General features: G+C 50.2%; 2 protein-coding genes across 5 annotated transcripts in view; both read right to left on the reverse strand.

The window, feature by feature from the left end:
- Positions 1-22402, reverse strand: part of TSPEAR (thrombospondin type laminin G domain and EAR repeats) — a 214484-nt gene that overhangs the window by 28005 nt on the left and 164077 nt on the right. The window contains exons 3-7 of the mRNA XM_003823825.4: positions 6590-6828; positions 3856-3946; positions 2524-2680; positions 1178-1309; positions 25-251 (exon numbers count right to left, since the gene is read on the reverse strand). Coding sequence (XP_003823873.1) covers positions 25-251; positions 1178-1309; positions 2524-2680; positions 3856-3946; positions 6590-6828 — 846 coding nt within the window. The remainder of the gene's footprint in view (positions 1-24; positions 252-1177; positions 1310-2523; positions 2681-3855; positions 3947-6589; positions 6829-22402) is intronic.
- LOC100988282 (keratin-associated protein 10-1) lies at positions 11990-14192 on the reverse strand. Of its 4 annotated transcripts, XM_034948292.3 has the most exons (3): positions 12692-14192; positions 12518-12661; positions 11990-12421 (listed from the first exon to the last, which is right to left on the reverse strand). In XM_034948292.3, exons 1-3 carry the CDS (start codon positions 12836-12838, stop codon positions 11990-11992), a joined length of 723 nt encoding a protein of 240 aa, XP_034804183.2. In that variant the 5' UTR covers positions 12839-14192. The 4 variants fall into 4 exon arrangements, with proteins under 4 accessions (XP_034804183.2, XP_063457327.1, XP_008975786.3 ...); XM_063601257.1 differs by having other exon boundaries at positions 11990-12295; positions 12518-14192; XM_008977538.4 differs by having other exon boundaries at positions 12518-14192.

A 22402-nucleotide genomic window follows, 5' to 3' on the forward strand; every position in this document is an offset into this window, starting at 1 on the left:
GAAAGTCACCGAACACAGACTTGCCTTTTTCCCGATGGTGAAATGCCTCCAGGCCTGTGCTTGGTGCGTGGGGATGTTCTGATATGAGATGAACTTCTCTTCGGTCCACTTGTAGACGGCGGATGTGGCTTTGCGATTGGCTGTGGCCACAAAGAGCCCCACCTGAGGGATGCGGAACACCTCAATGCCCAGGGTCTCTGAATTGGTGGACAAGTTCTGATGCTCCTCCACGTAGTCCAGTCTTTCTTTGGCTTGTGATAGAAACATTGCGACTCGGTTAAGATTTCCGAGAATGGAAATCCAGAGCAATCCTCGCGGGAGCGCGATTCCCAAGCCCCAAGTCACAAGCCACGACTCCTGCGCCTCAGCCTCGGGCATCAGTTTCCACATTTCGCTCTCACAGGAAAGGCCTGTCAAAGGGAGGCCACTCACTGCTGCCAGGGGCTTTGTGATCTGTGCAGCCCCCAGTGAAGTTTACACGTTGTGGCCTTGTGAAAAGGCTCACTGCTTCTACGGCAAGTTGTGCCCTCGATAATGTGAAAGAGAGCAGCTCACACACGTGCTGGGCGGAACCCATGCCCATTTCCCACGGGTAACCTGTCTGGAGCATCTATCGCCACCTCCACTCACCTCCCCAGCAGCGGGAACGGACTGCTGAGAAGGCTCTCTGTAAAAATAACCTTTCAGGCTCTTCATCTCCTTGGATCTCATCTCTGATCTAGCAGATAGGGAGGGTGTGGGCAGAGGCGGCAGCCGGGCCACCCTACCAAGGAGGCTGCAGGGAGGCAGGCATTGTCTTCCCATGGTTTGGGAAGGGGTACCACGCGATGCCCAGCCCTGTCAGCCCGTGTGTCATGCCCTGGAGGTTCACATTTCCAAATGAGATGCACAGGCTCGAGGCTCCTGGTGGGGCGGTTTCCTGTCCTGAGTGGTGCCTGCCCTGAGGAGGGCCTGTGGCTGAGTCCTGTGGCTCTAGGGAGGGCAGTGTCCTGCCCGCTCCTTGCTTTGGGGGTCAGGACTGATGCTGCCTCTCACTCTTAGAAGTGCCCCAGCCTGACGGCCAAGCCTGAGGTCATTCAGAGGTGGCTGAGGTGCCCCCTCTCCTAGCCTCCACTCCCAGTCACACTGTGCCAGAGTGGCCCTGCATGCCAACGCCCCGGGTGCAGGGCTGCCTCACCTGCTAACACGGAGACCCACTCGTTGCCAACACACAGATACAGGCCCTTCCGGCTGGCATCAAACCAGAACTGGGCGTCTTCCACCTCGGTACACGGTGGCTGGGGTCCCAGCGTCACTCGAATGTTGGTTTCTGAGGGGAAGACCACGAAGATGAGTTTCCAGCAAGCCAGTGCCCCCAAAGGAAGACGACGCAGGAAGAGGCCCCCAAACCAGGCTGCCCTGCCTCAGCCTCTGCATGCGGGCCTGGAAGGGCCCCTGCAGGCACCTTGGCACAAGCCTGCCACATCACAGACGGGGAATTGAGAACCTGGCCTACCGGTGACGAAGGACATCATGATGCCCCCTATATGGTCAGCCCACCCTCTGTCCACTCTGAAAGGCGTGGCTTTCCATCCCATTGAGACAGAAAAGGCCTGCTCCTCTGAGAGTCCTCAGCGATTGCACAGGGCATGGTCCCCCCTCAGGAGGGAGTCCCTGTTGACACTGTGTATCTTAACGACGGCTTGGCTTGAATCTGTGACGGTTTGATCTCATCACTTCAGTAATCACACCCCACCATGGGTCCTAATTCTGCCACCTCTTGACTCTATGTGGGACATCTGTGCACCTGCCAGCCGGTGCTGGCCAGCTGTGTGACACAGTATACCATGCGGCCCGGATGTGTTGGAGGTGGGGGCTCCCCTACTTCGTAACCGCTAACCCTGAGGCTCGGGGGCTCGGCTGTTCTCCACCTCACTGCCCCTCGGGTTGGCTGAGAGCAGTGGGGATGCGGTGGGGAGGGGCATTTCAGATTCTCCATGGCAGGAGTGTGGTTTAAATAAATACAGTCACCCTTGTAACTTCACACCAGAGAAAGCCAAGTGGGGAGGCCCTCTGGGCCGGGGGATTGTGGAAGACGTGAGTGTAGGGCCAGAGTGGGCCCGACTGGGGCGGGCTGGTCTGGATGATGGTGGGACAGAGGCGGGGTGGGGAGAAATGGCCCAAACGCTGTCCTTGGGGGGCAAAAGGGGATGAGGGATGTCAGATAGCTCTGGACAAAGACTTTCTAAAGTAAGTTAGGCCTGTTTTCTGCCTGGGGTCCCCAGGAAGGGGCTGGATGGCTGTCGTGGGAGTGCTTGGAGGGAAGGGCAGGATGACACTGGCCTGTCTGATGGTGCCGCCTGCCTTCCTAGGGGTGGGCCCCGAGTATCCCCCTGGCCAATGTGACCGCTGCCCCCCGTAGCAGTGATGAGGGGGGCAGGCACACGAGAGGGGCTGAGAGCTGAGCCCTGAGTTCCCGCCTGGTGTGAGGCCAGGGCTCTCGCGTCTGCCTTTGGTGTGGGGGTGGGTGGCCCCCCTACTAACCATAGGGATATTTTAGCACCTCGTTATCTTCTGGCTTCCCCGTGAGAGCCTGCAGGACCCGTGGGATGGACAGCACCGCCAGCGGGGCGTTCCTGCTGGGACACAGCCTTGGGGTGGCGTCTGAGCCCGGCAGCAGGACCAGTTGCCTCACCAGGCCCTGCAGAGAGAGGGACAGCTCCTTCAGGCCCACGCTGCTGGGGAGGGACCCGCTGAGGAGGCGACCACTGAGCTTGGCCCATCCAGAGCCCGGAGGAGGCTCGGGTGGATGGAATCTAAGCTTTTGCAGAGCTAACTGGGAAGAGTTTACATGATGGTTACTGAGGAGACCATGGGAGCAATGGTGAAGAACTGCCCCCCTTCCGAGGGAACTGAACCACAGAAGGGGTTTTTTATGTGAACTTAGAGTGACTGGCTACTCTGCTCATCCAACAGCCCATCCACCCATCCTGTTCATCCATGCATTCATCCATCCATCTGTCCATCCATCAGTCCAATCCATTCATCCATCACTAATCCATCCATCCCTCCACCTACCCATCCATTCATCCATGCATTCATCCATCCATCCACCCATTCATCCATCACTCATCCATCCATCCCTCCACCTACCCATCCATTCATCCATGCATTCATCCATCCATCTGTCCATCCATCAGTCCAATCCATTCATCCATCACTCATCCATCCATCCCTCCACCTACCCATCCATTCATCCATGCATTCATCCATCCATCCATCCATTCATCCATCACTCATCCATCCATCCCTCCATCCACCCATCCATTCATCCATCCATTCATCTTTCTCTCCATCTGTTCATCTCTCCACGTGTCCATCCCTCCATCTGCCCATCCATCTGTCAAACCATGCATCAATAAATATTCAGAGCATCTGCTATGTGCCAGGCATGGCTCTAGACACTGGACTCAGCAGGGAACAAAGGCCTCTAGCCTCATGGAGTGAGGTCCCCGCTCACACGTGAGTGGAGATACAGGCACCGAGCAGACACGCAGCTGGCCTGAGAGCAGCAGGCCCTACTGAGGAAAGACAGCTCCGGGGAAGGGGCTGCGGGGCAGAGTGTGGGCATCAGCTTAGCATGGTGGGGGCAGCCTGAAGAGGACCATTGGGCAGGGACCCAAGACCATCAGGGAGGAGGGTGCCAGGAGGAAACAGCAAGCGTGAAGGCCCTGTGGTAGAGACTCCACGCATGCCGTGCCTTCTTTTCCCAGTTAGCACGTCCAAGGATCTGTCAACTAGAGCAGTAGGACAACTGGCCTGGGGCAGTCCCATCCCGCAGCACGGGTGTTGGGAAGGCAGCCCCTCCATACTCGCCGTGAACAGGCCTTTGGCTCTCCTCCGGCTGCCGACGAAGAATCGAGCTCCTTTCACCGACAGGGTGGCTGGGAAGGGCACATCGGCCATTCTGAAAATATCAAAGGACTGTGTTAGGGCCACAGGAGAGTGGTCGCCCCAGTTTACTCACAGAAGGAACGGGAACAAGCCCCTCACTAAGCAGCGTGCATCCGTGCTGTGGCTGCCACACAAAGAATGGCACACAGGGCTGATCGCCTGCACAGCTCTGGAGGCCAGTAGCCTGGATCAGGCTGGGGCAGGGTTTCTCCGAAGGCTCCAGAGGAGGACGCTTCCTCGACTCATCAGCTTCTGGTGGCTGCACGTGCTCCCCGTGTCCTGTGGCCATGTCGCTCCAGTGTCCGACTCTCCCCGTATCTGTCTCCTGGTAAGGATCCTAGTCGCACTGGAGCAGGGCCCGCCTCACTCCAGGATGATCTCAGCTTGACTCGATGACTGCAAAGACTCTGTTTCCAGGTAAGGTCACATTCACGGGTGCTGGGTGGACATGAATTCTGGGGGGCAGTTCACCCCAGGGCCAGGGCCTCCTGCAGAAGTGCGTGGTGACATGCTTAGTGGTTCTTCCCTATCTCATGGTGAACGTGCAGTGGCTTCGACCTGCACAGGGTCCTCCAGCCCACTCACCCTCCCTCCACTGAGCTCCTGCACCATCACCCGGCCTGGGGTGCTGGGACAGATGGCTTCAGGACAGGAAGGAGGCTGGTGACCCATGAGGGTGTCAGGAGCAGGCGGTCTTGACGAGTGCGTGGAGGCTGAACTCCGGAGATGGAGCAAGGTGGGTGCCCGCTGAGGGACGGCGTGGCTAGAGCTCCTGGGCGGAAGAGCAGGGGTGCCTTCGGGCTCGCCTCCCACCCACGCTGCCACTGTCTCTTGTAAAACACCTGCTCCTTCCAGTCTTTGCCATCTGGCTGCAGCTGGCCGTGGTGAGCTCAGTTCCTGCCCTGCTGTCCCAGAAAGCCCCGTCCTCTGCACACAGCTCGGCCTCTGCTAGGGTCCAGGCTGCTGGCCCCCAAGCCCTGGCCTGTACCCTCCGTGGCAGCCTGCCAAAGGCTTAAGTTCTTCCGTGGCCACAATTGGTTCCAGGCCTGTGACTCCCCATGTCCCACCATCTTCCCCAGGAAGTCCACTTTTAAAACATTCGGGGAACATTCCTAATCATTATGCTTTCGACCCTGATTTCTTCCTTTCTCCTGATGAGGCAGGTGAACGTTTGTCCAGGCCTCAGGCGCTGCCGCCACGTCATTCCTAGCTGCTGTGGCAAAGCCAGAAGTCAGGCAGCATTCACGTCCAGCCAGGACTTTCTTTACAGGGTGGGAAGCTGCTGCTAGGTTAGGTTGTCTTCAGCCTGCACAGCACGTCCCTGGGAGGCTTCCAGCTCTCAGGACCTGAGAACTCATCACCGTCCTAAGGGCCCTAATGAGTTTGGGGTATGGTGGGAGAGAGGCTCTGATAAAAGTGTGTTTAAGCTAACTGCATAATAAAAATATTTATGAGATAAGTTTCATAACAAAACAGAAGATCCTACCTTTGAAAGTAATATTCGAAATAATCTAATATTTAATAGATTTAATATAAACTGGATCATTTGCAATTAAAAAGACAGAAGCACAGCCCTGCTCCACAGTGGTAGATCCTGACATGGGCAACCAACTGGCCGAGCTATGGGGACCGAGGACTCCTGTCCAGGGGACCTACCGTCAGGCCACAAACCAGGCGACGGCAAAAACGAGAAACGAACTCGGCTTCCAAAAGCCCCCACTGTGTCCAAGGCTACAAAGGATAATCTTGTACTCATTTGGAGTTTCTGTCAACATTTGCTCCCTCGTCCACGAGGAACCTGCCACGTGGAGTCACGGAGCCAGGCCTCGGCCTCCAGCCTGGAGGTTGGGGAAGGAGTGACTCTGACTTCCTGCTGCTGCCTGTTGTGATGTTAGCGCCCTCCCCCCAGTGCCGCTCCCCTGCCAAGTCCCCTGAGCTACTTCTGGAAAAGGAGTGCGCTTGGTATGATCGCCCTTACCTGGTTCTAAGCCACTGACTCTGATGTGCCTCGGGTTTTGTGTTTAAGGCGTGGAGAAACATTAAAATCGGGGTTTTGACAGGAGCGTGCTTCATAAACGCTCCGCGGGAGAGGCCCATTCCCCTTCCAGCCCGAATCCAGGGCATCACTCACCACCTGTTCTCGCCAATGTCCACTCTGCCCACAGATGGTGAGCCTGCCTCACCCCATGCAGCCCTTCAGAGGCTGGCGCGGACGCTGACCTGACCTCCCGTGGTCAGCCCCTGCCTCATGAATGGCTCTTGCCCCCTGGTCGGCTCCTGCCCCGTGGATGGCTCCTGCCCCTCCACCCCATGGCTCCTGTCCCTCCACCCCATGGCTCCTGTCCCTCCACCCCATGGCTCCTGCCCCTCCACCCCATGGCTCCTGTCCCTCCACCCCATGGCTCCTGTCCCTCCACCCCATGGCTCCTGCCCCTCCACCCCATGGCTCCTGTCCCTCCACCCCATGGCTCCTGGCCCCTGGTCGGCTCCTGCCCCGTGGATGGCTCCTGCCCCTCCACCCCATGGCTCCTGACCCTGGTCGGCTCCTGCCCCAGGACAGCTCCTGCAGATGTTGCTCAGCAAGCATGGCTGAAGGATGCCTGGCCTGGCAGGACTCTGAGGACTGCAGGTGCACCCTCCCCGGGTGGGTACCTACATGTCCACCGGGAGGCTGCAGTCCGTGGTGAGGGAGAAGACGCCTGCGGACACAGCCAGGACCAGCGTGTGCCAGCGGCCGTCCACCAGGGCCGGGCTGCGGAAGGACACTCGGGTCTGCCAGGCGCCGGCCGTGTCTTCGCGAAGGAACAGGAAGTGCAGCTGGGCAGGTGACAACCGCAGGCCAAGCAGCAGCAGGTCGCTCTCCTCTGCCACCACCGTCAGCAGGTATTCGTTCCTCTGTGGAGAGTGGGCCAGGCTCAGGACGGGGCTGGGGGTAGGGGTCGGGTGCGGGGGCAGGGCAGATGGGAATGGCAGAGGTGATGAGCACAGGTGGTGAGAGGAGCAGGGGCTGACTGGAGGGGCGAGGCGAGGGGGCGCGGTGGATGGGAAGGGCAGGGTGGATAGGGGCCTTCTAATTAGCCCTCTAATGGGGAGGGATGGGGTTGATGGAGCGCTAGGGCTGGTGCGAGGGGTGGAGCTGGTGTGAGGGGGCGGGGCTGGTGTGAGGGGGCAGGGCTGGTGTGTGAGGGGGCGGGGCTGGTGTGTGAAGGGGCGGGGCTGGTGTGTGAGGGGGCAGGGCTGGTATGTGACAGGGCTGATGTGTGAGAGGCAGGGCTGCTGGGCCAGGGGCAAGGCTGGTGCCAGGCAGTAGGGACCGGCTTAGTCAGGAGCACGGGTCCATGGTAAAACCCAAAGGCACCCCCACACACTAGGATGGCTAATGCCCAAAGAACAGAATGTGTTATGCTGGCGACACTGTGGAGAAACTGGAACTCTTGCGCACTGTTGGTGGGAATGTAAAATGGTGCAGCCACTGTGGAAAACAGGATGGCAGTTCCTCAAAAAGTTATAAACAGAACAACCAAATGATTCAGCAATTCCACTTCTGGGTCCATTCTCAAAAGAATCGAAAGAGATACTTCTACACACATGTTCATAGTGGCTTACTCACAATTGCCAAAAGGTAGAAGCAACACAAGTGTCCATGAACGGATGGATGGGTAAACGCAGTGTGGTCCATCCACACAGTGGAATATTAGTCAGCCATAAAGAGGGAAGGGAATGCTGACACACGCTGCAACATGGATGAACCTTGGGGATGTTCCACTTACATGAGGTCACTAGACTGGTCAGATTCACAGAGACAAAAGGTAGAATGGTGGGTGCCGGGGCTGGGGGGTGATGGGGAGTGAGTGCTTAATGGGTGTGGAATTTCAGTGTTGGGAGACGAAGAAGTTCTGGAGATGGATGGTGGTGATGGCTGCACAACAACATGGATGTCCTGAATGCCACTGACTGTACCCTTAAAAATAGTTTCGATGGTAAATTTTACATTATGTGTATTTTACCACAATTAAAAAACAAGAACGTATACAAATGTGGTGTCCACCAAGACCTCAGAGCTTTTTGGCTTCCTTTCCAATTTGGGTTATGTGAAACAAAGCACTTGATTATACTTATTTCCAACTTAGATTCCATTAATTCCTAGCCCAACACAATTAAAGAATTGAAAGTGATTAAGCCTGAAAGGTAAAGCAGGTATGAAAACAGTTAGACAGCATACAGTCACGTACGGCCAGAGCCTGTTTCAGTTGACAGTGGACAGCACAGGGGATGGTGGTCCTATAAGATTGTAACACTGACGTTTTACTGTATCATGTCTGTGTTTAGAAACACGAATACACTGTTTGTACACTGCGACTGCCTGCAGTATTCCCACAGTAGCGTGCTGGAAGTAGCTGCTCACTGCAACCTCTGCCTCCCAGGTTCAAGCAATTTTCCTGACTCAGCCTCCAAAGTAGCTGGGACTACAGGTGCACACCACCACACCCAGCTAATTTTGTATTTTTAGTAGAGATGGGGTTTCACCATGTTAGCCAGGCTGGTCTCAAACTCCTGACCTCAAGTGATCCGCCCACTTCGGCCTCCCAAAGTGCTGGGATTACAGATAAAGCAAAGTTTTGAGCTTTAAGACCAGAAGGATCAATTTCTATGTTTATCAAAAAAAAAAAAAAAAAAAAGGAAAAAAGAAAAAAAAAACTATCTATGGGGCTATTAGGTCTTTTTCCATTGGAAGTGGACTTTCTGTTCTGCCCAACTTTGCTTCCACTCCAAGCTCCTTACCCTCAGGTTGGGAGACAGAGGGACTCTTCCGTGGAAGGAAGCCCTGGTGGCTCAGACTCAAGAGTTCACAGTGGCAGAGTCCAGCCCTGTCAGGCTTCTTCCTGCAGCCGCTTGTGTTCCATGGCTGATGGAGAGGAGGGGCCTGCCCAGCTGCAGTGGCTGTTCACACTCTGGCCCCCTTTCCGGGCGGTGCTGGGCTTCTCCCATCCTCAGGCTGCTGCTCCTGCCAGTGCTCCCTCGGTGTCCTCCGGCACAGACCTCAGCAACACTGGCTTCTGGGCCTGGTTCCTACCCACTCGTATTTTGGGCCCTTGGGTGATATCTTGCCATTAAGTTCTGTCCTAAATGGAACCCATGGGTTTTTCTTTTTCTATCTGGTAATTCTCTCTGTTTCTATTTGGGATTTAGGGAGATTTAGAAACTATGCCTCAGGTAGCACCATGTCTCTAGGATCCACTCTTCCCCCTCAAAACAATCCTTGATTCTAGTAAATGAAAATTCATAGCAAAAAGGAAATAGAAAGACTTGGTTTAAAAATAAAAGGTTTCTACTTAAACCCCACAGCAAACACTGCGTGTAGCGGTGAACCTTTGACGTTTCTCATGAAAGTCAGGAACAATCAAGGATTCTTTTAATTTTATTCAGCATCATCCTGGGTGTTCAAAGTAATGTTGCCACAGGAAAAACAATAGAAATGGGAGTTTTAAAGATTGGAAATGAGAAGTTAAATTCTCCTTATTTTCAAATGATAAGCTCATCTACATAAAAAATCCAAGAAAATCAATGACAAACTGTAAGAACTAATAAGAGAACTTGCAAAGGAAAGGAGCTAAACATATGGTTTGATATGAAGACAACATATGTAAAAAATTTATATAGACATATATACAGGATTTATATACTAAGACAACATAATAGAAAACTGTTCCCCATTCACACTAGTAAAACATCCCTATGAAATACCTCAAATTTAATCCAAAGAGAAATATTTTAGACCTATAGAAGAAAATGATGGAATTCTAAATGGAACTATTGTACTGTGTAACTGCAAGGCAAGACAAGATGAACAATTATAGTTTCCTCCTACATATTTAAAAGCTCAATGCAATCCCAATCAAAATTATAGCAATTTAAAAAATACTTGAAAAGCTTTCTAAAATTAATCGAGAACAAGCTAGAACCAACGTTTTTAGGAAATAAGATAGTGGCACCTTCCTTAGGAGCCGTTAGTTTCCTCCTACATATTTAAAAGCTCAATGCAATCCCAATCAAAATTATAGCAGTTTAAAAAATACTGGAAAAGCTTTCTAAAATTAATTGAGAACAAGCTAGAACCAACGTTTTTAGAAAATAAGATAGCAGCACCTTTCTTATGAGCTGTTAGGATATATTACGAAGCTGAATAACATGGATAAAACATCTGGAATGGATGCAAGGATAGATCAAGAGATGAATAGAACAAAATACGGATTTCAGAAGCAGACTATACAAACATTTCTATCAGACGAAAGAGATGTTTCAAATGAGAGATGGAGAGAATAAACTAATTTTTAAAAAGGACAGTTGGCTATTGGTGGAAGAGAAAGATTAATACCTCATACTTCACACAAGTCACATCAGCAGATGGGGAAAAAGTTAAATCTAAGCAATAACAATGAAACCAATATCAGCAAAATTAGGCCTGTTTCCAATCTCGGGGAGTGTGCTGTATAGAAGCAATGATGGGTTGGAAATATTTGGAGAGCATATGATGGACAGAGGATCCCCAGCCCTAAATCCACAAGAAAAACACACATAGCATGATAAGAAATGGGCTAGGAATGTGAACAGGAAACAGTGTGGACGGCCATGCACTTAGGCCATAGTGGGTTCCCAGCAGCCGTCAGTGCGGAGGGCAGGGAGCTGAGAGCAGATCAGGCTGAGCCGGGGTCACACGGGGTCCCTCAGCCACCGAGGGCCCTGGGCAGCAACCACGCAGGCCCCGCCCCCCAGGCTCCACCTCACTTTCTGTGGCATTTCTGTGCCTGTTCTGACCACAGCCATGGCAGCACCACGTCCATCAGGCTGCGGCCGGCCTGGCTGTGGGGTGACTGCAGCATCCCAGGGGCGGGCATTCTCATCAGTGTTTTGGTCTCTGCAGCTGGCCTGGAGGAGTTTGTCTCAGTCTGAGGACTGACTGCTCTGTGCCCACCCAGGGTGGCGGAGCCCCATGCGCTGCCTGATCTTACCACTGTCCCCGCTGACGGCCTTTCCCACAGGACATCACAGGCAGCTCATGCTCCCCGCGTGGACCAAGCCTTAGAGAGATGAGAGTGTCGCTGACTGTGTGCCCGCACCGGCATCATCTGTGGGAACCCAGGCTCCTTGTCCCTACACCTGTGTGGAAACTGCTGCCCCCTCCCCCCCCACCCAGAGGAGAACCTGGGCAGCGCCGGGGTTTTGGGGAATCTTGTGCCTCCATCCGCCCACTCCATGATGCTTTTGTTCCCATCGAGTCCCTTGTCTCCTGCGCAGGTGCAGCAGCCCCTCCCTCTCCCCTCGCATTGCTGCTAAACGGGCAGAACCCTCGGGCGGGTGGCACACAGGGAGGGTGACCAGGCCTGGAGGCTGCAGTGCCCGGACCCCAGGGCAGCTTCCCGGAAGGTGACCCTGCAGTGTGGGCTCTCCCAGGTGAGAGAGTGGGTGGGACACTCCTGGGGCCTGGAGAGCCCCACAGCCCAGGGCACGACAGCGAATGACCAGGCTCAGGAAGACCCAGGCACAGGGGCTGAGCTGGGACTGAGCCTTCCTGGGAGTGACCGTGAGTCCCACCTGGTGACCCCATGGAGGAGTTAGGCCACTGTCCCCTGTGACTTCTAGGTTAAGTCACTCATTCCTAAAAATAATCATGGCTGGAGGAGACCAATGTCAGCTCAAAACCATGTGTCCCCCAGGAACACAACAGAAAAGAGAATCAGGTGACCAAGGAGAGTTTATTGGGGAGCAGGAGGAGGTGCTGAGAGGTTCAAGTCGAGGCCAAGTGACCCAGAGCAGAGAAGCTGGGAGGGAGGACAGGGGACCTAGCAGGCAGGTGGGCACCTGCTGGAAGGCAAGAGCTGGGGAGCTGCAAGGATGGAGGCTCCTGGGAGTAAGGAGGGGGGGTCACCTCAGCACAGGGGAGACACGGGGACCCGTCCTAGGTGGGGGCAGCCACCTAACCCAGGTCAGGAACTGAGCCCAGCTGGCCCAGGGGGGGTGCACATCAGCAGCTGGACTCCTGGCCTGAGCAGAGGCCTCAGCAGGCCGGGCGGGAGCACGTGGGGCGGCAGAGGAGGGACACGCAGGAGGCCGGGTGGCAGCAGCTGGCCTGGCAGGAGGAGGCAGGGGCACAGCAGGAGGAGACAGGCATGCAGCAGGCAGGCCTGCATACAGGGCGGCAGAGGAGGGACACGGAGGAGGAGGGTCTGCAGCAGGAGGTGGTGCAGCAAGCCGGCTGACAGCTAGACTGCTGGCAGCATGAAGTGGAAGCCCCAGAGCAGACAGGCACACAGCAGATGGGCTTGCAGCAGACAGGCTTGCAACGGACGGGCATGCAGCAGGCCTGCTGGCAGGGGGAGGAGGTGCAGTAAGCTGGCTGGCAGCTAGAATGCTGGCAGCATGAAGAGGAATCCTCAGAGCAGGTGGGCACATAGCACACAGGCTTGCAGCAAACAGGCACACAGCAGGACTGCTGGCAGGAGGAAGAGGCACAGCAAGCTGGCTGGCAGCTAGACTGTTGGCAGCATGAAGAGGAATCCTTAGAGCAGGTAGGCACGCAGCACACAGGCTTGCAGCAGACAGGCACGCAGCAGGCCTGCTGGCAGGGGGAGGAGGCGCAGCAAGCTGGCTGGCAGCTAGACTGATGGCAGCACGAGGGCGTGCAGGAGCTGGTATAGCCTGATTGGCAGGGGCTGGGCTCACAGGCCGCCTGGCAGCAGGGGCTGGACACACAGTTCACTGGGGTGCAGACCAGGGTCAGGCAGGGGGCCGGGGCACAGCAGCTGGGGGCGCAGCAGGGGGGCTCACAGCAGCTCTCTGGGCAGTCGTCCACCTGCCAGGAGTCGGAGTAAGCGCTGGAGCAGACGGACATGGTGGACGCGGCCATGCTGGGGTGGGGAAGAGGTGAGCTGGGGGAGGTGTGAGTGAGTGAGTGTGGGAGTCAGTGTGTGTGTGAGTGACTGAGTGTGTGAGTGTGTGAGCTTCGTGGGGCTCCGCTTTTATACCCCTCCTGGCCTTGTTGTTCCAGGGCCCACAGCCTCCCCTTCCTGGTTGCTGAGAGGTGGCGTGTGTCATGACTAGGGATGTTTGTTTGCCTGTGATGTGGCCCAAGTCATAAATCTCCTGTCCTGTCTGGGCTGTAGCCTGTCCCATGTGGATCCCTGGGGGCAAGAGTGGAGGTGGACCTGGTCCCAGCACGCCACCAGTGCAGTCCGGGTTGTAAGAAGGGGGCTGCGGAGGCAGGGGTGGCCCTTCAGCATTACGCAAAGTGTGGCATGCCAAGGCGAGAGCTGTCCCACTCACGATTGTGGGGGCGTCTCCTCCCTAAAGCGGGTCCTCACTGAAGAGGCAGAAGCAGCTGGTAGAAGCACAGGATCACTGGAGCAGCCGGAGAGAAGGTGCAGCAATGGCCAGTGAGCCCCACAGTGGTGGCCCTGCACATTCCTTCCCCCATCCCCATCACTGAAGAAATTAGAGCCCCAAACAGGGAGAAGGGGAGCAAGGAAGGAGAGGCCATGCCCCTCCCCATGGCCTTCCCCGAGGTCCACTCAGACGTTGGTGTGGGAACGCTGGGGATAGGACTGGGTTTCGGACAGGAAAGAAAAGTTTTGAACTGGCCCATGGATTTGGTTCTGCTCTTAAAGGCCATAGCTTTATGATGTGCTTCAACCATAGATAACTCAAGTCCCATTATCAATATTCTTAAATTTTTTTTTTTTTTTTTGTACAGATGGCGTCTCAAGTGATCCCTCCTGCCTCGGCCAAAGTACTGGGATTGCAGGCGTGAGCCCTGTGCCTGGCCATCAGTATTTCTGCACCACGCGTCTTCCCTGTTCCTGTTCATTGTCCTTGCTGTCCTCAGCTTCCTTTCTTCAAACGTAAGCTGCATGTGAGCAGGGAGTGTGTTTGTCTTGTTCACCACTCAGTCTTCAAAGGCCTAAAATCATGCCTGGCCCAAGGAAAAGCCTTTATAAAAATGGGCTGAAATAATAAACTTTTTTGGAGAAATTATTGAAGAGTAATTTTGAGCTCTGAAAGCGATTCCATTGTGCCACCTTTTTCTTATGCTGTATAAAATGCTCTGTCAAGTTCTCCTTTCGTGTGTGGGGAACTGGCTTACATCAGACTGGCCATCTAGCTGAGAAATATTAGGAAATCTGGTTTACAAGCAAAATCTCGGTTCGAAGGGGCCGGGAGGTATCAAGACAGCTGAGACTTGAGTGAGTGAATCCGCATTAGAGAGAAACTGCACAGAAGTGAGTCCAATATTCCTTGTGGATTTTCTTATTGAGGCATTTACCAATTTACAGACCACAGCCAAGAGGCCGAGAGCCTGATCAGCTGAGCAGAGCTTTTAGTAGTCTCATGGAATTAGAAGAAAAAAACCACAGAGTTCAGGACCTGACAAGGTGGAGGGATTCTAGCAAAAACACCCTAGGCTTTCAGTTGGAAATGCTGAATGTAAGTGAAGGGCTACTCCCTAGGAGGAAGGAAAAACCAGAAAGAATGAAACCTATCTTTAAATAAACTCGCACTGAACTCATATGATCTGCCTGTAGCCTAACTGCCTCCCAGAAACAAAAGTGATCTCTTCTGGAGACAGCAGCATCAACAGAGGCTCAAATCATCTTATAAATTTTCATAAAGTCCTTCATGCAGTCAAAAAATTACTAGGGATATTAGAAGACAAGACCAACTGACCAAAAGACCAAGAGGAAAAAAACAAACAAGAGAAACAGACGTGCAGGAGATCTAGATATTAGAATTGTGAAACTGGAATTTAATGCTGATTAACTTGCTCAAGAAAATAGAGAACAAATGGAGAATTTCAGTGTCAAACTGGATTTATTAAATGGAATCAAACAAAAATTCTGGAAACGAAGAACACAATAGCTGAAATTAAGAACTAGGTAGCTTAGCTTTACAACATATAGACAAAACCAAAGAGAAGATTAGTAAAGGAAGGGAGATGAGGAAATTTCAAGCCTGAATACAGAGATGGGAAAGAAAAGAAGGAAATAAAGAAAGTGGAGCAATAAACATGCCTATATTTTGTGAAAATTTATGGGAAAAATGATTGAAATCCTACAAGGAGAGGAGTGAAATAGGGGTAGTAAAATATTTGAAGATGTAATGGACAAGAACTTTAACCTGGTGAAATGCATAGATGCAAAGAGCATTTAAGAATCTTTAGGCCAGGCGTGATGGCTCACACCTGTAATACCAGCACTTTGGGAGGCCAAGGTGGTCAAACTGCTTGAGCTTAGGAGTTGAAGACCAGCCAGGACAATATAGCAAAACCCAATCTCTACAAAAAATATGAAAAGTTGGCCCACTTTGGGGGTACATTTGTAGTCCCAGCTACTCAAGAGGCTAAGGAGGAGAATCACTTGAGCCTGGGAGGTAGAGGCTGCAGTGAGCCAAGATTGCACCACTGCACTCTAACCTGGGCAACAGAAAGAGACCTGTTAAAAAAAAAAAAAGAAAAAGAAAAAGAAAAGAAAAAAGAAAAAGAAAAAAAGGAACCCTCCAAACCAAGAATCTTTAGCAAGTGAACACAAAGAAAACTACACCTGGGCACATTGGGGTTGAAATCCAAAGACAGAAAAATTTAAAAACAGCCAGAGGAAAACAAGACATATTACCTTCAAAGAAGCAACAATAACACTTACAGATGACTTCTCAGTAGAAATGATGAAAGGCAGAGGACAATGGAATGATATATTTACTGTCTGAAAGAAAAGAAGCACAAAGCTAGAATTCTATACCTGGGAAGAAGATTCCCCCAAATGAGAACAGAATAATGACATCCCCTGGACACCGAGAGGGTGTGTCACCAGCAGGATCTGCACTACAGAAAATACTAAAGGGAGCATTAGGTAGAATGAAAACAAGCACAGATGAAAGCAAGAAGTTGATAAGGAAATGAAGTGTAACAAAAGAAGAACACATGGGGAAAATCTAAATGAATGTTGACTGTATAAAATGTAAGTTGTAAAATATTTATGGAAATAAAATACATGGCAAGAACACAAAATTCAGGAGGGGCTACATGGAGTTAAAGTGGCTTAAGCACACTGCACCATCTGAAAAATAATATAAGGTCTAATTTACATGAGACTTTAAAAAGTCATGGATTCATGTTATAATCTCCACTATAATAATAAAGGAATATACAACTCACTAGGAAGTAGATGCTAGTACTTGGCCGAATCATTCCTCCCCAAAAGTTGTCTCCACCCAGAACCTCTCAATATGACCTTATATGGAAATAAGGTATTTGCAGATATAATTAGTTAAGTCATACGGGATCATAGTGAACCTTAAATCCAATGTCTAGTGTCTTTACCAGAGAAAGGAGAAGGAAGTTCAGACATACACACAAAGGGAAGAAGATGATATGACAACAGAGGCAAAGATTGGAGTGAAGATAGAAGCCAAGGGAACCCAAGGTTTGCTGGGTGCCACCAGAAGCTAGAAGGAGCAAGGGCAGATTCTCCCTTGGAGCTTGGAGAAAGCATGGCCCTGTGGAAACCTTCATTTCAGGTGCCTGGCCCTGAGAACTATGACAGAATAATTTTCCATTGTTTCCAGTCTCACTTTTGGTGTAATTAGCTATGGTAGCACTAGGAACCAATACAATGAAGGAATAAAAAAACTTAAAACACTCAATCCAAAAGCAGTAAAGCAAGGAGATAAAAGGGAGTAGATTCCTTGCATAAGCAAAAACCACTGTGAGATGGGAGGTTTAAACTCAAACGTATCAGCAAAGCCCCACATTCTTGCCAGTCCTGCACATCAGACGTATCGTTACTTTAGTCAACACAGCTGTATAGGGAGAGTTCGCTGGGGTTTAAGTTTGCACTGTCCTGGTGATCCATGATGTGAAACATGTTTTCATGTGTTTATTTGCCATCCATATTTGTTCTTTAGTGAAGGGTCTATTTAAGTCATATATTATATGGCAAAATACTAAACACTGTGGGATTCTGTAGATGTGATATTATGGCAATAGTAATCATAATAAGACAAAAAAAAATCAGTGCCTATTAGGGGCTAGGGTGGGGATGTGGAGTGACTACAAAGGGGCATGAGGGAAATTTGTGGGATGATGAGAGGAGTCTATGTATTGATGGTGTTGGTGGAGACACAACTGTCTATATTTGTCAAGACACAGAATCCAAGAAAAGGAAAAGTCCCAAATATATCATACTGATTAAATGAATCTAGGATTAAAAGCCATTCTACAAAGCAAGCTATGGACCCAAAGACTTTCACCACTGAATGCTGTCAATAATTGGGAGAGAAATAATGCTAGGCTTAAATTTCTCAGCTTGTTTTACTAGGCCATCATAATTTTCCAGACCTTAGGAAGTGGGACCTGTCTAGTGAGAGCAACTGAGGAATGCTATGTGCTGCCCGGGGGGAGCCACATGGATGTTACCTGGGGACATGATGGCCTGGCAGGGGAGGAGCCAGCCACAGGCCAGGAGAATGGCCAGGAACGGAGGCTAATGAGGAAGCCACTGTCATGCACAAGCTGGAGCAGACTGATCAGCAGGGGCTGGGCCCACAGGACGTTATGCACTGATGAAAGTGAATCCATCAAGAAGATATACCAATTGTAAATATATACATATCTAATATCAGATCACCAAAGTATGTGAAACAAAAATGGACAGACATGAAGAAAGAAATAGACAGTTCTGGTTCTACAATAAGAGAGACATCAATGAGCCATTCTCTGTAATTAAGAAAAAAAAGAGGCCAGGCGCAGTGGCTCACGCCTGTAATCCCAGCACTTTGGGAGGCTGAGGTGGGAGGATCACAAGGTCAGGAGATCAAGACCATCCTAGCTAACACGGTGAAACTCCGTCTCTACTAAAAATACAAAAATTAGCCGGGCATGGTGGCAGGCGCCTGTAGTCCCAGCTACTTGGGAGGCTGAGGCAGGAGAATGGCGTGAACCCGGGAGGTGGAGCTTGCAGTGAGCCGATATCGTGCCACTGCACTCCAGCCTGGGTGACAGAGCAAGACTCTGTCTCAAAAAAAAATTAATTAATTAATTAATTTAAAAAAAAAGAATTAAATTGACATTCAGTAAAGAAATAGAGGACTTGAAGAACCCCCTAAACAGGTCTCACATAGATGCAGAAACACCCAACCCAACAAGAGTAGACAACACACTCTTCTCAAGTTCACATGGAACAGTTGCCATATTAGACTATACCTTAGGCCACAAAACTAGTCTTAATAATTTAAAATGATCAAACTCATAGAAACTATCTTCGCTGATTATAATGGAAAGAAACTAGAAAATAACAGAAGAAAAACTGGAATTCACAAATATGTGTATATTAAATTACACACTCTCAAACAACCAAGGAGTCAAAGGAGAAACTCAAAGAGAAGACAGAAAATACTTTGAGATGAATAAAAAAGAAAACACAGCAAACCAAAACTTACGAGATTCAGTGAAAGCAGTATGTAGAGGGAAATTGATAACTGAATGCTTACATTTTTAAAAAAAATAAAGATCTCAAATCATTAATCTAACTTTATATCTTAAGGAACTAGAAAAAGAAGAGCAAACTGAATCCAAATTTAGCAGAAGGTAGAAAATAAAGACTAGAGCACAGAAAAATGGAATAGAAAGTAGAAAACCAGTAGAATCAATGAACCCCAAAGTTGGTTCTTTAAGAAGAGCAACAGATTTGACAAATCTTTATCTGTCTAGATCTTTATCTAGACAAATATTTATCTAGATTAAAAGATGACAGATTCAAATAATTAAAATCGTAAATGAAAATGGGAATATCACTACTGACCTTACATTAATAAAAAGGATTATAAGGAATACTATGAAAATTTGTACACCAACAAATTAGATAACTAATATGTAATGGAAGAATTCTTATAAACACACAAACTACCAACATGGCTACCTTTCCTTCATATGGCTCCAGGTTACTGTCTAGTGCCCTTTTATTTCAGCCTGAATTAGCATTTCTTGTAAGGCAAGTCTATTGGCAATGAGCTTTTTCAGGTTTTATTTACCTTGAAATGAATCACTTTCTCTTCAGAGTCTCGCTCTGTTGCCCAGGCTGGAGTGCAGTGGTGCGATCTCTGCTCACTGCAAGCTCCGCCTCCCAGGTTCCCACCATTGTCCTGCCTCAGCCTCCTGAGTAGCTGGGACTACAGGCTCCCGCCACCAGGCCCGGCTAATTTTTTGTATTTTTAGTAGAGATGGAGTTTCACCGTGTTAGCCAGGATGGTCTCAATCTCCTGACCTCGTGATCCACCTGCCTTGGCCTCCCAAAGTGCTGGGATTACAGGCATGAGCCACTGCGCCCGGCCCCTCTTTCATTTTTGAAGGATAATTTTGTCAGATGCTGATGCCTTTTTGGTTGTTGGTTTACCCTGCCCCTGTACCCCAAGCCAGCATGTGAAATATGTCATCCCAATGCCTCTGGCCTCCATGGTTTCTGATGAGAAATCTGCTGTTAGTCTTCTGTCCAGCAGCTTTCTAGATTCTGTTTTGACTTTTGAGAATTTGATTACACTGTGTTTTTGTGTGGTTCTTTTTGAGTTTATTCTACTTGGGGTTCACTGAGTGGCTTGAATGTGTAGACTGGTATGTCTTCTCAATTTGGGAAGTTTTGGCCATTATTTCTTCAATTATTTTTTCCACTCCCCCTGTCTCCCCTCCATCTGGAAATCCAGTTAAGTGTGTTGGTATGCTTGATGGTGTCCCACAGCTCTTCTAAGATTTGTGCATTTTTCTCCATTCTCACATCTACTCCCCTTTGTCTCAGCTACTCCTCAGACCAGAGTATATTAATTTGTCTGTCTTTATGTTCACTAATTCTTCCACCTGATAAAATCTGCTGTTGAAACCCTATCATGAATTATTTATTTCAGTTGTTGTAATTTTCAATTCCAGATTTTCTGTTCGGTTTCTTTTTAAAGTTCCTATCTCTTTATTGATATTCTCTATTTGGTGAGGCATCATTCTCCTGGTTTATCTTAATTCTTTGTCTGTGATTTTATTTAGTTTTTTGAACATGTTTAAGAGAGCTGATCGAAAGGCTTTATCTAGAAAGTCCAATTCTGGGCTTCCTCAGGAAGATTTTCCATTAATTGCTTTCCCCCCATGAGTAGCTCATATTTCTTCCCGCTTTGTCTGGTGAAAACCAGACAGTGACTATTACAATGGGATATTTCTGGGTATCAGGTTCTCCTCCCTCTGCGCAGTTTGCTGTTGCTGATTGTTGTGGATTGTGGTTGTTTTTGCTTGTTTATGTCAAGTTAAAAAATAGTTTCTTCATCATGTGTGCTCACTTTCTATTAGCTTGGTGCTAAGACAGTAATTTGACAGAGAGTTCCTTAAATGCCTGGAATCAAAAAATTGTTTTTCTTCAGGGTTTGTAGCTGGGCTCTGTGTGTTGGTTCACACCCCCCAGCACTCGGCTGGGGAGTTTGCGACTCTGCCTTCCCCTTCACTTCCTGCTTGCATCTTCACTTCCTGCTTGCACCTTTACTTCCTGCTTGCACCTTCCCTTCCTGCTTGCTCAGAGCCTGAAGTTCAGCCAGAGGTGAGCACTGAGAGCTTCTCAGGTCTTTTCTGAGCTGGTGCCCCATCATGGGCATGCGTGGGGGCCTTCTGGACTCCCAAGAGTAAGTGGGATCTCCCACCTCCCTTATTCCTCAAAGCATGTCATCTTCCAGCTTTTCCTCCCAGGCTTTTTGGGCATGCCCAATGTTTTCTGGCTGATACCTTTGGCCCCAGGTGGCATTGACTGTTTAATGTTCTGACAAAGCCTCAGTGTAGCTGCTCTCTGCCTTGAGTCTGATTTGGTGAAATAAGGCAAGCCCTGTGTGTTAGTCCTTCAGGGAGCCACCAGACAGGTAGAAACAGACAACTGCACTGCCTTGCAAACAAGGTCCCCTCTGCTTCCCTGGCAACAGCATCCCACACCAGAAACTCAGGCTGCTGCCTTCCTGACTGTCATCCAGCTGGGGAGGGGGGGATGAGGCAAGGGGAAGTTAAAATCCACAAGGTTGTCCTATTGGGTTGTGCTGCTTTTTCTTGATTATGTGTTCCCTTGACTGCTGCAAACCTTCAAGTATTTTCCAGAGTTCAGATAAAATTGAACTCCAACCCCCTTTGTTGGGGTGGGTGGGTGGACGGCAGGTGGGGACGGGAAGGTCTTGGGGAAGCGATGGTGGAGGAAGCCCAGGACAGTGTGGGACCACATTCAAACCAGAGGGTGGGAGAACACGTGAACACGTGAACACGAGTGCAGATGGAGCCAGTTTCAAACAGGATTGAACAAATCCGAGAGTAGACTCCTAGAATACAACTGCAGAGCCAGGGGACGCTGGCCGGGGGCTGGCCGGGGACGGTGGGTTTGTTTATTTGGGTTTTGCCAGTTTCTGATGTTCCGTGGAGGGACAGGCCCTCACAGTTCCCCACTGCACCATTTCCTCTGACATCGCTATTCACAGGCACAATTAGGGACCATCTTTGGAGGGCATTTCTCAGTATCTCTAAGAATTTTAAATCCATGAACACTCTGCGCCAGCAATGCCACCTTTAGGAATTTAGGCAAAAATGTACCTGAGTGTGGAAAGGTATATGGTAGAAACACCCACAGAGGTGTTAGAGATAGAACTCAGAGTCGTAAGGAAAACGAGCGCTTAGACAAAGGACTTTTTAGCAACGGAAATTTATCTTTGCGCAGAGAAGTGCCTCTCACGTGGCCGGTTGCCACGAGAGCACACAGAACAAAGGAGAGTGAAAGTTTTTATTTTTGACGCAAATCCTGCCCCTGTGCCCTTTTTTAACTGGCTGGGGTCGGACCACACAATCTAAGCTAGACCCGATTGGCTAAACATTTAGGGGAAGGGGTCGTCTGCGGCGAGCTAGAGAGTCAGTCTTTTCTCAAATAAGGAAAGGAATGTGAGCTGGTGCTGTGGCATGCCTGGGCGTGTAGGAAAAGCAGAAAGAAGGAAAGAAGAAAGACATGGGGAGGGGTACTGGGAATGAAACACTAAAGGACTGCTCAGGCTGTCTGAAGAGAAACCTTGCCATATCTCACAAGAGGTATCGTTTGCAATAATGAACAACTGGAGAGACACTCAGGGCCATCCACCTGGCGTTGCAGACACCAAGTGTGGCGTGTCCACACTTTGGAACGCTGCACACCTTGCTGAAGAAAACCATGAGAAAATAGTTTTTAAAATCAACCCGGCAAAAAAAAAAAAAAATGTGTGCCCCCCGCATTGTGATAGTATAGCTGTGGAGAAGTAAAGACTCAGGGCCTCTTGCGGGCAGCGTGGTGACGGCCATACCTCGCCAGCATCCCTTGCCTGCATTTGCATTTCTAGGAGTCTATTCTCAGATTTGCTCAATCCTGTTTGAAACCACATCTGGCTGCATCTGGACCTG

The sequence above is a fragment of the Pan paniscus genome, chromosome 22, assembly GCF_029289425.2.
Source record: "Pan paniscus chromosome 22, NHGRI_mPanPan1-v2.0_pri, whole genome shotgun sequence".
NCBI classification, from domain to species: Eukaryota; Metazoa; Chordata; class Mammalia; order Primates; family Hominidae; genus Pan; species Pan paniscus.